The sequence below is a fragment of the Protobothrops mucrosquamatus genome, unplaced genomic scaffold, assembly GCF_001527695.2.
Source record: "Protobothrops mucrosquamatus isolate PMUCROS unplaced genomic scaffold, P.Mucros_1.0 scaffold76, whole genome shotgun sequence".
NCBI classification, from domain to species: domain Eukaryota; kingdom Metazoa; phylum Chordata; class Lepidosauria; order Squamata; family Viperidae; genus Protobothrops; species Protobothrops mucrosquamatus.
The window spans coordinates 636,851-649,803 of NW_015386453.1; the positions used below are offsets into that span (position 1 = coordinate 636,851).

The 12,953-nt window shown below is 43.6% G+C and overlaps 2 protein-coding genes across 2 annotated transcripts in view; one reads left to right on the forward strand and one right to left on the reverse strand.

Moving 5' to 3' along the window:
- Positions 1–7,618, forward strand: part of RIBC1 (RIB43A domain with coiled-coils 1) — an 11,898-nt gene extending 4,280 nt beyond the window's left edge. The window contains exons 3-8 of the mRNA XM_015812233.1: positions 2,075–2,419; positions 2,686–2,804; positions 2,985–3,212; positions 4,528–4,694; positions 5,884–5,992; positions 7,471–7,618. Coding sequence (XP_015667719.1) covers positions 2,075–2,419; positions 2,686–2,804; positions 2,985–3,212; positions 4,528–4,694; positions 5,884–5,965 — 941 coding nt within the window. The 3' untranslated portion in view covers positions 5,966–5,992; positions 7,471–7,618. The remainder of the gene's footprint in view (positions 1–2,074; positions 2,420–2,685; positions 2,805–2,984; positions 3,213–4,527; positions 4,695–5,883; positions 5,993–7,470) is intronic.
- A 760-nt stretch (positions 7,619–8,378) lies between these two features.
- Positions 8,379–12,953, reverse strand: part of HSD17B10 (hydroxysteroid 17-beta dehydrogenase 10) — a 6,070-nt gene continuing 1,495 nt past the window's right edge. Inside the window, exons 2-6 of the mRNA XM_015812235.1 lie at positions 12,263–12,427; positions 11,982–12,146; positions 10,992–11,120; positions 9,089–9,197; positions 8,379–8,689 (exon numbers count right to left, since the gene is read on the reverse strand). Of these exons, the coding sequence (XP_015667721.1) occupies positions 8,499–8,689; positions 9,089–9,197; positions 10,992–11,120; positions 11,982–12,146; positions 12,263–12,427 (759 nt within the window). The 3' untranslated portion in view covers positions 8,379–8,498. The remainder of the gene's footprint in view (positions 8,690–9,088; positions 9,198–10,991; positions 11,121–11,981; positions 12,147–12,262; positions 12,428–12,953) is intronic.

Genomic DNA, 12,953 nt, shown 5'->3' on the forward strand with positions numbered 1-12,953 from the left:
TTGGAAATAGGTGAGCATCGTATCATCGAAATGCCCAACATTAGAAGAATAGTTCAGAAACCTTTGTGAGGTAGATCAAGATGATCAAGAAAATTAGGGCTCTTTTAAAATAGCAGTTATACACTGCATTTAATATAGCTTTACATTATCTATAATATCTATGTTCTATGGACAAGCACCATCTCTAATTTTTATTCAACAATATCCTGAGTAAAGTTCCTATGCAGCATTAATAGCTTTCTCGTTTAGCTTCTGTTCCTTATTCACTCAACAGAGCAGTGTTATTGTAGCCTGCCCTATAGCAAATATAATTCTTCATGAATTATAAATTAAAAGACAATAAAATACAATAATTAACACAGAGAAGGTAGACATTAGGCAATGAAAGGGTGGAGGAGCCTGCTTAAAGTGACAATTCCTGAGGTGAGGTGCCATAAGATGAAGTGCCTTTTTTTTGCACAACCTCCCTACCTTCATTTATCAGAAAAACATTGCCCTGACAAGTAGACAAAAGGAAAAATATCCTTTAGATACTTGGGCCTCAACCATTCAAGGCTGTAAAGATCAGCAAGGCCAAATAAGGTTGTCTGAATTTCACATAATATAATCCATCAGCTTTAATTAACACAACTATACTTAACCATGCTAAATCAACATACGAAATCAAAACAAACCACGTTATGACTTAATGTGAGGGCCCAATTAATTAATCACTGTGATTTGTAAATATAGGGATGAGCAATTCCTGAGTGGTTGTACTTAACATCCCTATTTTTTAGAGGCTCTCAGGAAATCTCGTAGATAGTGTCATCATTGAATAGATGTGGGTGAAATGTTCTGCCATCTGGGGAGAGAGGATGAGGTTTGGTGTGGGAGAGGGATAAAAATCTTTCTCAGTATTAACACCCCCATACAGCAAAAAGTCAGCCAGAAAAAAATGCAATCAGAATTCAGTCATACTATCGCACAATGCAGCTTTAGTATGATAGTCTGATTTAATGCAATGTAACGTGTTTTCTGATCCCCTCATTTCAATTATGGCTGAAAATCAACTGGAGGTCAGTGCGGATGACAAAGTACAGGTAGTCCTCGACTTGTAATAGTTCATTTAGTGACCATTCGAAGTTGCAACATCACTGAAAGAAGTGACTTAGAGGTGCTGTAACACTTACACCTGTTACAGCAACCCCATGGTCATGTGATCAAAATCCAGATGCTTGGCAACTGGTTCATATTTATACGTGATCACCCTTTGCAACCTTCTGACAAAGCAAAGTCAATGGGGAAGCCAGATTCACTTAACTGTGTTACTAATTTAAAAGGTGCAGTGATTCACTTAACAACTGTGGCAAGTAATGTCGCAGACAATGGGGCAAAACTCACTTAACAAATGTCTCACTTAGCAACAGAAATTTTGGTCCAATTGGATAGTTAGTTTATCCAACATATTAACCTACTGATAAATAACCATATATGAAAACTTGTCAGTTCAAACTATATAGGATAGTGATGGCGAATCTTTTAGAGACCGAGTGCCCAAACTGCAACCCAAAACCCACTTATGTATTGTCAGGTGCCGGGTGCTTGTGGCCTATTGGGTGCTCGTGGCCCATTGGGTGGGCGTGGCTACGGTGGTAACAGCAGATTGGGTGGGACTAAAAATTCCAACTTTGCGAGATCTTTTTTTTTCCCACGAGAAATTGATTGATTGAACCTTTTTTTTTTTGCACATGGCGGAGGCCTAAAGCAAAAAGGTTTTATAAAACCCAGCTGAAGGCCTAGGACTGGGGCGACAGCACACGTGCCCGCAGACAGGGCTCTGCGTGCCGCCTCTGGCACCCATGCCATAGGTTCGCCACCACGGATATAGGATATTGCAATATAAGCTCAAAATTTCTACAGATCTTTGGTGTGCTTGGGGAGGGGTTGTGGTTTTTCATTTCCATACAGTTTGCATTTTCTGGATGTTAAATTTTCATTAATTTGGGGCAGAATATCCACCCCATCCTATTTTATTTCATAGGGGCACATGGCACAAATTGTGCACTGTGTAGCACTATCCTTTTTTGTATAGATGCAGACAGGGTGCAGTGTGACAGGATTGCCCAGATGTTGGAGGAAGAGGAGCACCAGCAGAAGAAACATTTATGCCAGGATCTGGTGGAGTTCCGTGAGCGGGAGCAGCAGCCTTCTATGCGGCGGGAGTGGGATATCCATGACCCTGAGGCGGTACGCAAAGGGCAGCCGGCCCGTGTGAGTGATGACGACCCACGCTGTGGTCCTTCTAGCATGCAGTGCTTTTCTGGTGAGGATCTGAATGCAACCGCCCGCCAAAAACTGCAGAAGGAGCAGAACAAGCATGCGCTGGAGGAGCAGAGAAATGAGCGGAATAAGGAACTTGCTGATCAAAAATACGCAGGTACGTTTGGATTGGGGAACGAGAAGGAGAGTTGTTCTTGGGACGAACTGTACCTCCACAGGAAGTCAACAAAAGAAAAGTTGCTCTGCAGCTGCTACTATGAAAAATAATACCTACCTGCTCCCTGCGCTGGCTCTGCCACAAACCATTTGGGTATAAGGAAAGGAAGAATATCCACCACTGCAATTCGATAACCTGTAATTAAGTGGGTATGTTTTGTATAGATTGCCTTGTACTGCACCTGTTTTACCCTCCCAACCTTGCAGATAATCTGGACGACAAAAAAAGGATAGAGCTGGATTTGCGAGCCCGGGAGCTGGCACAATTAGAGGAAGAATGCCGCAGGGCTAAAGCCGTGGCAGTCGCAGACTTTAATCGAGCGCAGGTACTTTTGGATTCTCCCAGCCATTTCTCTATACCGTGTCCCAGAATACCGCCTCAAGAAAGGTGACTGTGGGAAGATTTTGTGTCCCTGTGCTGTACCTCCAACGACTGACGGAGGGCATGGGCGAGGGGAATGCCGACCCTTTGTTAGCTCATCTCTTCTCTTTTGCTCCTGAACCAGGCGGCAGAGGTTGCAGAGCAGCAACGTCTGTCCCAGCAGCGTGATCAGGATGATAACTATGCTGAGATCCACAACCATCTGACTGGCAATCTCCTGTCGGAGGATCCTAGCGTTGCTAGAAGCTTGCTGGGGTCAAACCGTGTGATTACTGACCGCTGGAAGGGGATGAGCCCTGAGCAGCTGCAGGCGGTGTGGCAAGTGCAGAAAGAACAGTGCCGAGAAAACCAGGTGAGGGATGAGCGGGGGAGGGCTGAGGGGAACCGGCTCCTGTGGAGGAATGACCACAAGCATGGGAAACAGGGACAGGCCGTCCTCGGTTTATGACCACAACTGAGCTTAAAATGTCCGTTGCTAAGAGAGGCAGTTAAGTGACTTTTGCCCCATCTTATGACCTCTCTTGCCACAGTTGTCAAATGAATCACTGCAGTTGTTAAGTTAGTAACACAGTTGTTAAGTGAATCTGGCTTCCCCACTGACTTTGCTTGCCAGAAGGCCACAAAAGAAGTGATCACATGACCCCCCCAGGACACCGCAACTGTCATAACTATGAGTCAGTTGTCAAATGTCTGAATTTTGATCATGTGACCGTGGGGATGGCATAATAGTTGTTAATAAGTGGCAATAAGTCGCTTTTTTCAATGCTCTTGTAAGTTTGAAGGGTCCTTAAATGATCTGTTGTAAGTTGAGTACTACCTGTAATAGGTGAGGCTTTGCATAGTAACATAAAATATTTATTTGTGTTAGCCTGGATTGGTCTGTACCCGGCTAACAATTCATAATCAATGCAAGGCAGAAAAGGAGAATCTTGTTCTGCGATTACCTCATGAACAAACTCAGAAACTGCCTATTGTTGTAAGATCTTAATGGGCGCGAAGATTCCTCTGTTTCCATTCTTCCCTGGGAGGGAAGAATAATTCTGCCAGACATATGAGTTGCTTCTACAGAGGCTTTTAACTTGGACTGAGAGGTTTAAGTGATCTGGAGTTGCAATTGTCTCCTTTTAGGGCAAAATTGTGCTCTCTCAAGTATATCTCAACCTTGGCAACCTTAAGATGTGTAGACTGGCTGGGCAATTCTGAGAGCTGAAGTCCACGCATACTGTGTTAAAGCTGTGAAGGTTTTCCTAGCAGTTGTTTCTGGGAAAGAATATGGTCTTGGAAAAATCCTCATTTAGAGTTTATTATATTTTTCTTTCCCCGAGCCTAGCATTAGTCAATATATTTCCTTTGCCCATGCTTATTAATTGTACTAGAGGGCTGGTGACAAAACTTGGAAGCCAGCTAATTCCTTCTTATGCATTTTGCAGTTTTAAGTGCTTGGAAAGGGCTTCACACATATACTATCTCTCAGTGAATCCTTACCAAAAGCTCAATAGCTTTGTGTGAGCACTATCAGTATGGGATAGAAGTTGAGAGTGCGGTACAATATCTTGCCTACTTCTCCTGTTTCAGTTTGTGGTGTGCTAAAATTTGGAACCAGGGATTGCCCCATCTGCCCTATGTGTCTGTTCTCACATTTCATGCGCCTCTTTGTTCCCCTGCAGAGACTTCGGCAACTGAAAAGCCAACGGGAGGCTGAGTGGGACAGACAGAGGGAGCTGGCAGCTCGTGCGGCCATGCAGATGGAGGAGCAGGAGCAGAACTTCCGTGCGCAGCTGGAGAAGAGCCTGGACAATTACAACCAGGAATTGGCGGATGCACAGAAATCCAAGTAAGCAATCCAGGGGTAAAACATTGCACAGAAGTGTGAAAGGCATTTTCTTGGATTTGAGGTGACTAAGAGGCAACAGAGTGAGAAATCGGTAAGATGCGAAAGAACAGAGCTCTGCAAGCATCGTCCTTGAACCACCTATTTGGCAGGCTTGTAGGTACTTCCAATTAAAAAGTGTCATCTGAAAGGCCTTCCGAGTATGCCTGTTCTGTTGCAGTGCCTGCTCTCTGGAATGAGCTTCCCCAAGATCCAGTTCACACACCCACACCCTGCCCCCTTGTTGGCACTATTATTCAGCTAGGCCAGTGGTGGCGAACCTATGGCACGTGTGCCAGAGGTGGCACTCGGAGCCCTCTCTGTGGGCACGTGCACTGTTGCCCCAGCCCCGCCTCCCCCCGCAACCCCCTCCTCACCAGCAGCCTGCCCGGAGGAGAGGCTCCCCCAGGCGCGGCCCACGCAGAGCAGTGCAGCCAAGCACATGGCAGCTGGGCAGCAGGGGCAAGACTCCGCCCTCGCGCCCCATCACGTGCAGATGATGCTATGGGGTGTGGGCGGAGGGTGTGGCTGCCATGGCGCTGCAAGGCTGCCTGGACGATCTGTGGTGAGTGGCCCTGTGGGTGGGTGGAGCGGGGGGCAGAGCGGGGGCGGGCCAGTTTTTGGGCACTCGGTCTCTATAAGGTTCGCCATTACTGAGCTAGGCCTTTGGCAAGAGTGATTAAAAGCCCCATTAGCTTGTGTGGGCTTGTTTTTCTTCCTGCCTGGTTTGTTCTCTTTTATTCCTTCTTGTTTATTCCCCTATTGTTTTATTAATGATTATTTGTGAACCAATTAGACTCGTTGGGAGGTGTACAGATTTCATTAATAATTAAGCTGCAAATGGAAAGCTACATGCTGGAAAAACAGGCAGACTGGAAGTGAAATATTAATTTTCACATTTTTCTGAACCTTTTTTCCAGGACTGCATTTTGAAATAAATATGCTGCTCATAACTATCTAAAAAATCCACCTAGTCAGCCAAAAACCAGAGACATCAAGATGCTATATGCAGTTAATCATAGAAATGCATTATACACATGTCTGGTTTCTATATATTCCTAGATTAAATTCTGTCAGTGAAGGATTTCAGCCCTGGGACAAATGAAGTCATAATCTTTTCCATACAATCTGACTACATTCTTTTCTTTGACAGCTTGCGGTATCTGGAGAAAGAAGTCTACACCAATGCACCTACAGCCCACTATTATTTGCAGTTTAATACTAGCAGCCGCTGATGGAAGATGCAGCTGGCAACAGTTTTGGTATGCAAAGTAAAGTTGATTTTCTTATGGAAAAAGGATGTCTCCACTGGCTGTAGAAGAGCGATACCAGCCTGGGCCTGAACCTGTTTAAATATGATCATGTAGAGCAGGGGTGTCAAACTGCCGGCCTCCGGGCCGGATGCATCATGCGGAAGCCATGCCCACCCCTTTGCCAGCAATGGCAAAACAGTCCCGATACATCGTGTGACATCACGAGTTTGACATGTCTGATGTAGAGCTTTGAAATTGGGGGAAGAGTACTTTCAGGATCAGATGTTTGGTACATAAAACATTACACAAAACCCGTATGGATATATACCATATTCAGAGAATCAAAATGTTGAGTATTTATTGTCCAATGATTTCATTCATAGTAGTTTGTAAGTCATCTCCTTGACAAACAAGAGCCATTGTACGATCAAAGCTAACTATAATTCCACAGGGTTCACTTCTTGATCTCACATGGGGGACTCCCAGGTTAAGTACTTAAGTTTACATTTATCTGCATTTGCAACAAACTAAAATGACAGATGTGTGGTGACAATATTATCCTGTAAATGCTGCAGTTGTACACTTACATATCAGCTTGCAGGATACAAGTTGTAGTATTTGTATTATGATGCATGTTTTGTCATCCAGGTTTGTGCTTATAGTACAGGTAGTCCTTGTTTAGCGTTCACATTTGGGACTGGCAGCTCTCTCCTTAAGCAAAGCAGTCTCTAAGTGGGAAATCACATGTGGGAAATTATGCCTTCCTTTTTCCCCTTTGGCCCCTCTAGCCGACTTGAAACTGACAAGACCAATCAGTTTCACACTTAGTTTGCCTTCTAACCATGCCCCCATCCTTTGGAATGCTCATCCCAGTGTTGGGATAATTAGCAAGGAAGGAATTAATCTGGAGAAGAGATTACAAGAGAGTAAGCAGGCACACAATAGGGACTACAAATTGAAATGAATGTGGTGGTGCTAACAGCCACAAGTACACTATGCACAGTACCTGGTGTATTCTCTATTATATGCCTGCTTACTCTCTTGTAGTCTCTTCCTCTCCAATCTCTCTACTCTGCAATGGGGGGGGGGGAGAACAGGCACAGGACAATGTTTACTCACTATAACGGCAATCAGATGACTGGGGGAATGCTACAAAGATTATAAATGCAGGCATTGTTTGTAGTTATTTTTTTCAGCACCATCATAATTGCAAACAGTCACTGAACAAGGCACTATCAGTATATGAAAATAAGATAATCCCTAGAACCAAGCAAGTCACTGTGCTCCAGAGAAGCCACCATTCACTCTTTTCAAAGAGAAAAGCAATAGAACCTTATAGGAAACTCCCCAGATCAGATCTGAATTTTATTTCAAAAGAGACTTAATTGAACCAAGACAGGAATATTCCTGCCACACTCATGTTTTGGAACTTCCTTTCCAACTGCTGTTCTTTCTTCTATGTCTTCCCCCCCCCTCCCACTTTCCAGGTTTCTTTTACATTTGGTTATCTTGAGACATTTTATACTCACTCTTTATGAGAGAAATGAAAATTACATGAGCAAAATTACAGCTGAGGAAAGTCATTAGACCAAAAAGCTATGTATTCATATAATTCAATAAACCAGAGGTATGTAATATTTGTTACCATATATCTTTTAAATGGCACTGGGGGGCACTTCAGAAACACTGAAAAATGGGGCAAAACTCTGCGCACTTTGAAAAGGAACTAGCATATATAACCTGGCCCTTATTTTCTCTTCACTAAAGCAACCTGACTGTTTTCAGGCTTCAGCACAAACCTGAAAAAGCAAATTTTCAGGTTGCTTTAATGAAAAGCAGAGAAGCACTGAGCTTGCACCAAGTCCAAAGTGCGTTTTCTAAATCACCTCCTCAACATGTACAATCCTAAAAGTTGCATTTATTAAACACTGCTTTTAATCTCTGATTTTTACAGTGCGGAAATAGCAATTTACATTATCTCTCATCTCATTCCCTGCTTTAAAATATATTAGGAAGTATGCCCCCCCCCAAAAAAATCACACACCCCAATGGTGGGTCTGGGTTGCCAAAATACAGAAATGTAGTGAGAGAAGAGACAGAGATCATGACCCCAACAGACTTACATGTAAAAATGATATGGTCAACAACTTTGCAAACCATGGTTTACAACATAGCCTTTTGTCGATACATGGACATTTATGGTTTGATTAAACCATGGTTAAATAAATCAGGGTGACCTTGGCCAGAAACAATTGTCTCTGTATTTCAGAATTAGAGGGAAGTCTGTTAAAAGAAATTGGAGATGCATAAAAATATAGCTTTCAGTATGGCTACTTGCAATGGGGGAGGGGGTGTCAGGGTGAGCCTACACAGCAAGTGAAAGAAAAGAACAATATCTGATTATTGATTTATTCAGTGTCAGATGTTAATCATTTCTTTTGCCAATCTTGATTTCAGTACTGTGATTATGATCCAAGGAGAACAACCTTTTTTTCTTGCAGGCTTGGGCTATGGCTCAGGGCTGCATTCGGATAGCCCCATCAAGCCGTATTACTTCACCATTTAGCATAGGATTCTCCACTATGCATTGTACCAAATGAGCATATTCTTCTGGAGCCCCAAGGCGACTTGGGAAGGGCACCTGTCGTGCTAGGAATGTCCGAACTTTTTCAGGAAGTGTCCCCAGTAGAGGTGTCTCAAAGAGCCCTAGAAGAAACAAAAGATGCTCAGGGCTACTCCTCCTGGTGTTACACACTGTCACCCCTATCAAGCAGTATGCCATAATGTGCTGTGTACTCCAGGAATTAAGTATAGGTCATGCACTGCTGAAGTCTGAGATAAGAGATTGCTGAGGAGTCCTTTGAACTACTAAGCCAACAAAATAATGTAAATTAGTGAAACATTCAAAATTGATTATGAAAACATAAGTTTGCATAATCTATTACATAACTGATGTATGTACATAATCCATTACATTACATAAGGTTTAAGTGTTTGAGGAAGGTTGAGGTCATATGCAGATAGTCCTGCCATTCCAGGACTAAACACCTTTTAAAAGAAATACTTTTCTCTCCTAGGGCTTAAATGCAGGGTGGTTTTAGTTACCTGGTGCAATGGTAACAACACGAATCCCAAGGGGGGCAAGATCTCGGGCGATGGGTAGTGTCATTGATACAATGCCTCCTTTGGAAGCCGAATAGGCAGCCTGTCCCACCTGCATAATGAAAAAAAAAGAAGAGCTTAGTTCCTCAAAATGATATAATAAAACATATTCACTTGCTAAGAGCATACAGATAGTCCTCAACGTACGGCCACATTTGGGTTGCTAAGTGATGTGGTCATAAAGTATTGGATCACATGACCATATCTTGCTTAAGTACAGCAATTCCTGCAGTCATGGTTGTTGTTAGAACTCCAGGTGTATTGGTCATTAAGTGGGAAGTGGAAGGAGTTCCAGGTAAGGAGCATGGGGGTGCCACAGGAGAGTGGGAAAGGCTCTGGGATGTCCAGCACAAGCCATGCAAGAGTTGGGAGGGCGGGGGGGGGGATTCTGCAGTGCAGTACAAACTCAGAGGCCGGGGAAAAGAGGATGCAGCATGCATGGATGTGGAAACAGGGAAGCTGGGAAAAGAATACACTGCAACTCTCAAGACTTCTTGGTACACACAACTCTGGGGATGCAAGAAGCCCCTAAGGAGTAAGCAACCTTGGCTCTTTTATGACTTGTGGACTTCAACTCCCAGAATTCCTGATCCAGCTAGGAGTTGAAGTCCACGAGTCATAAAAGAGCCGAGGTTGCCTACCCCTGATATTGCACAATGCAAAGCCCGACCCCAGCCTGGCTCAGCAGTGCAGCACAAAGCGACTTTTTGGCATGCCGTGGAACATGCCGAAAAGAAGAAACCCAAGCTGCAGCACAATGCCCAGGCCAGTCCAGCAGCAAGATGTATAAAGGGGCTTCTTGCTGTCCTGGGAAGCTACAGCTGCCCTAGCTGAGTCCCAGCTTCAGTCACCCTTACCATCCTGCATTCTACACCCCCCCCCCCCCAGCTAACTCTTGCCGTCTCTTCTTACTCCGACTGTTGGTGAGGCGTGCCTGACCTGGCCCTTTTCCGGGGCAACTGCTGGTCTTCTGAGACTCTTCTCCAGGTCTCATCAGGAAACTGCCATGCACAACCTGGGGAAGAATGTGGCCAGCAGCTGCCCCGGAAGAGCCAGGATGAGCATGCTTTGTCAGTAGTGGGAGAAAGAAGACGGCAAAAATCAGTTACAGCATTAAGGGCTGCGGCGTATAGGAGGCTGAAAGGGCAGATGGGAGGGAGACAGATAGATGGGAGGGATTGCCCCTGTAGTTGTAAGTGCAGGCAATCTGCCAAACTCCTGAATTTTGATAACATGACTGCAGGGGCGCTAAAAACAGCTGTAATTTGGGGAATCTGTTGTAAGTCCCTTTGTTCAGCCCCACCATAACTCTGAGCAGTCACTGAACAAATGGTCGTAAGTAGAGAAAATATGTTTTGAAACATACGAAAGGTTCTGATTGGAATGCACTGCAATAAAGTTGTGGAAGTTAAGGAGAGTCAAGGGAAAGAAAATGGCAAGAAAGAAAGGGCCACGTGCTGGGGCCAACTAACTTCAAATGTAGGTTTAATGCAAGTGACCGTTTTAAAATCACATATGAGGCATGACATGCTGACACTCCACACCATAAGTCATGTCATTCCTTCTCCCCCAGCCCAACTGTTCTATTGTGCTTGAGGTCTAGAAGATCACTTAATTGGGTTAATGGTTAACTCCCATTACAAAAATGTGAACTCTCTTGCTCTATTGATGTGATCGCTATTTTGTCCCCTCCCCAAAATCTGGTTCCTAAAGCAACCATACTTTAATGCTCTTGTATTGTAAGACCACTGACAGATTCATCTATATTCGTTCTATTTAAATTATGGATTTCTGGCCTTTGCCAATGAAGCTAAACTGACTAAAGAAAGTTTAGCTTGGGATTTACCTGGCCCTCGTAGGCAGCCACACTGGCAGTGTTGATGATCACTCCTCTCTGTCCATCTGAGTTTGGCTCATTTTTACTCATCACGCTTGCAATCAGACGAATCACATTGAATGTCCCAGAAATATTGACCTGAAAAGCACAAATGAAATGCAAGAACTCAAAATCTTGACTATGTTTCCCACACCAAAACCAGCACTGCCAAGCAAGATCATTCCATCAGCACAATACTGTAGAATAAACTCATGGCCAAACAATACTATTCCTTCATTCTGAATGGCCCTCTAACAGCAAATTCAATTCTTCCCATGTTTAGATAGCTATTATGAAAGCATCCACATCTAAGGAGGAGGAATTTGCAGGTGTGGGAGAAGGCACAATATTCTCAAGACAAAACCTGGATTAAAAAAAGTACTGGAGCTTAGAAAACCATTTAAAACCCCAGTAAATTTGCTCAGATGATAAGTAGAGTGGAGCTAAGAACTGGGTGTTGAAAGGGCATAAACTGTTCTGGAAAAAGCATATTAGTTGGCTAAAGTCCTGAAGAGGAGCAACAATGTTAATGCAATTTAATTGGTAAGTTATCTAAACCTTTCCTGCCAAGATTGCTTCTCCCCATTAGGTCTGTCAGAAAATACAGGTTCTGGGTCAATCTATTAAGGAGCACTATCTGGCAGGGGCCAGGAAGAGAGTTTATTCTGTTATGGTACCCATCCTTTGGAAGATCATCTCCACAGAGATCATACTTGGTCCCAACCCTACTTGCCTATAGCTATGCATGGTTTTGTCACTGAACTTGAGAATCCCAATGTGTGGCAGAGGCCATACAATGGTTTTGTTGATTCTGTTTTTACCTCAGCTGTTTATTATTCTGTGTTTTTTATTGTTAGGGCAGCCATATTAATTTAAAAAATAATACATTGGAAGTACTTGGAATAAAATCAAATAACAAATCTATAATGAGCTAAGAGGTCTGTCTCACCATATACTCACATTGATGACTCTCTGGAAGTCCTCCAAACTATGAGGATGATCTTTGTGCACATTGTATGTCTTGAATGCCACTGCAATCCCAGCACAGTTCACTCCTATATCTATATGTCCAAATTTCTCCTTTGCTGTGGCCAGTGCAGCCTTCACATCTAACTCTGATGTCACCTGAATAAAGACAGTTTTGAGAGTATGATCCAGGTCTGCTGTTACATTCTTTTTCCACATCCCTACTCACACCTGGGGAGAGAGAAAGCCCCAGCTCCCCATCAAACAATCTTTACATCAGCTGGAGTAAAGATGCATCTGTTTCCCAGGGACTTAGCCATGCTTTCGCCATCAGATGTTGGCAGGTCCACAATCACAGCACTGCCTCCCTGTCGTATTAATCGTTCCACTGTGGCACGGCCCAGTCCAGAAGCCCCACCGGTCACAAAGCCAACCATGCCCTGGTGGGTAAAGAAAATAATAAGATTACTACTTCACAGGGGTGTTGTTACGGAGAAAATAGAAGGAGGAAAGTGTGTTGGATATGTTTGCTGCTGTGAACTATTTGTAAAAATAAAAGGCGGGATACAAATCAATAACTACAGACTTAACAGGCAGTACGACTAGTAATACAAGTCCTATGCTTTTCATAGCTAGGTATGTGCCTCCAGACTTCCCTCAGTATAAAAAGCAGTCCAGTATTTCCCAAAGAAAATTTTCCTCTTTCTTCTACATAGTTTCTTTGCTTCAGAGATAGCAAGAGTAATGAATCTCAAGTTCCTCCTCTGCCCTGGATCTTTTTCTCCAGGCAGCAATGGCAACAGAATTGCCTCATGTAACCATTTAGGAAAACAGCTTCATCCTGGACAAAGGGAATAAGATGTTTAGTACAAAAAAAAGTGATCAATTTGTAAAATGACTATTTTCCCAGCAAAACTGCCTGACATCTGTCGTAATGAGAGACAGAAACTAACCCCATAACCCATG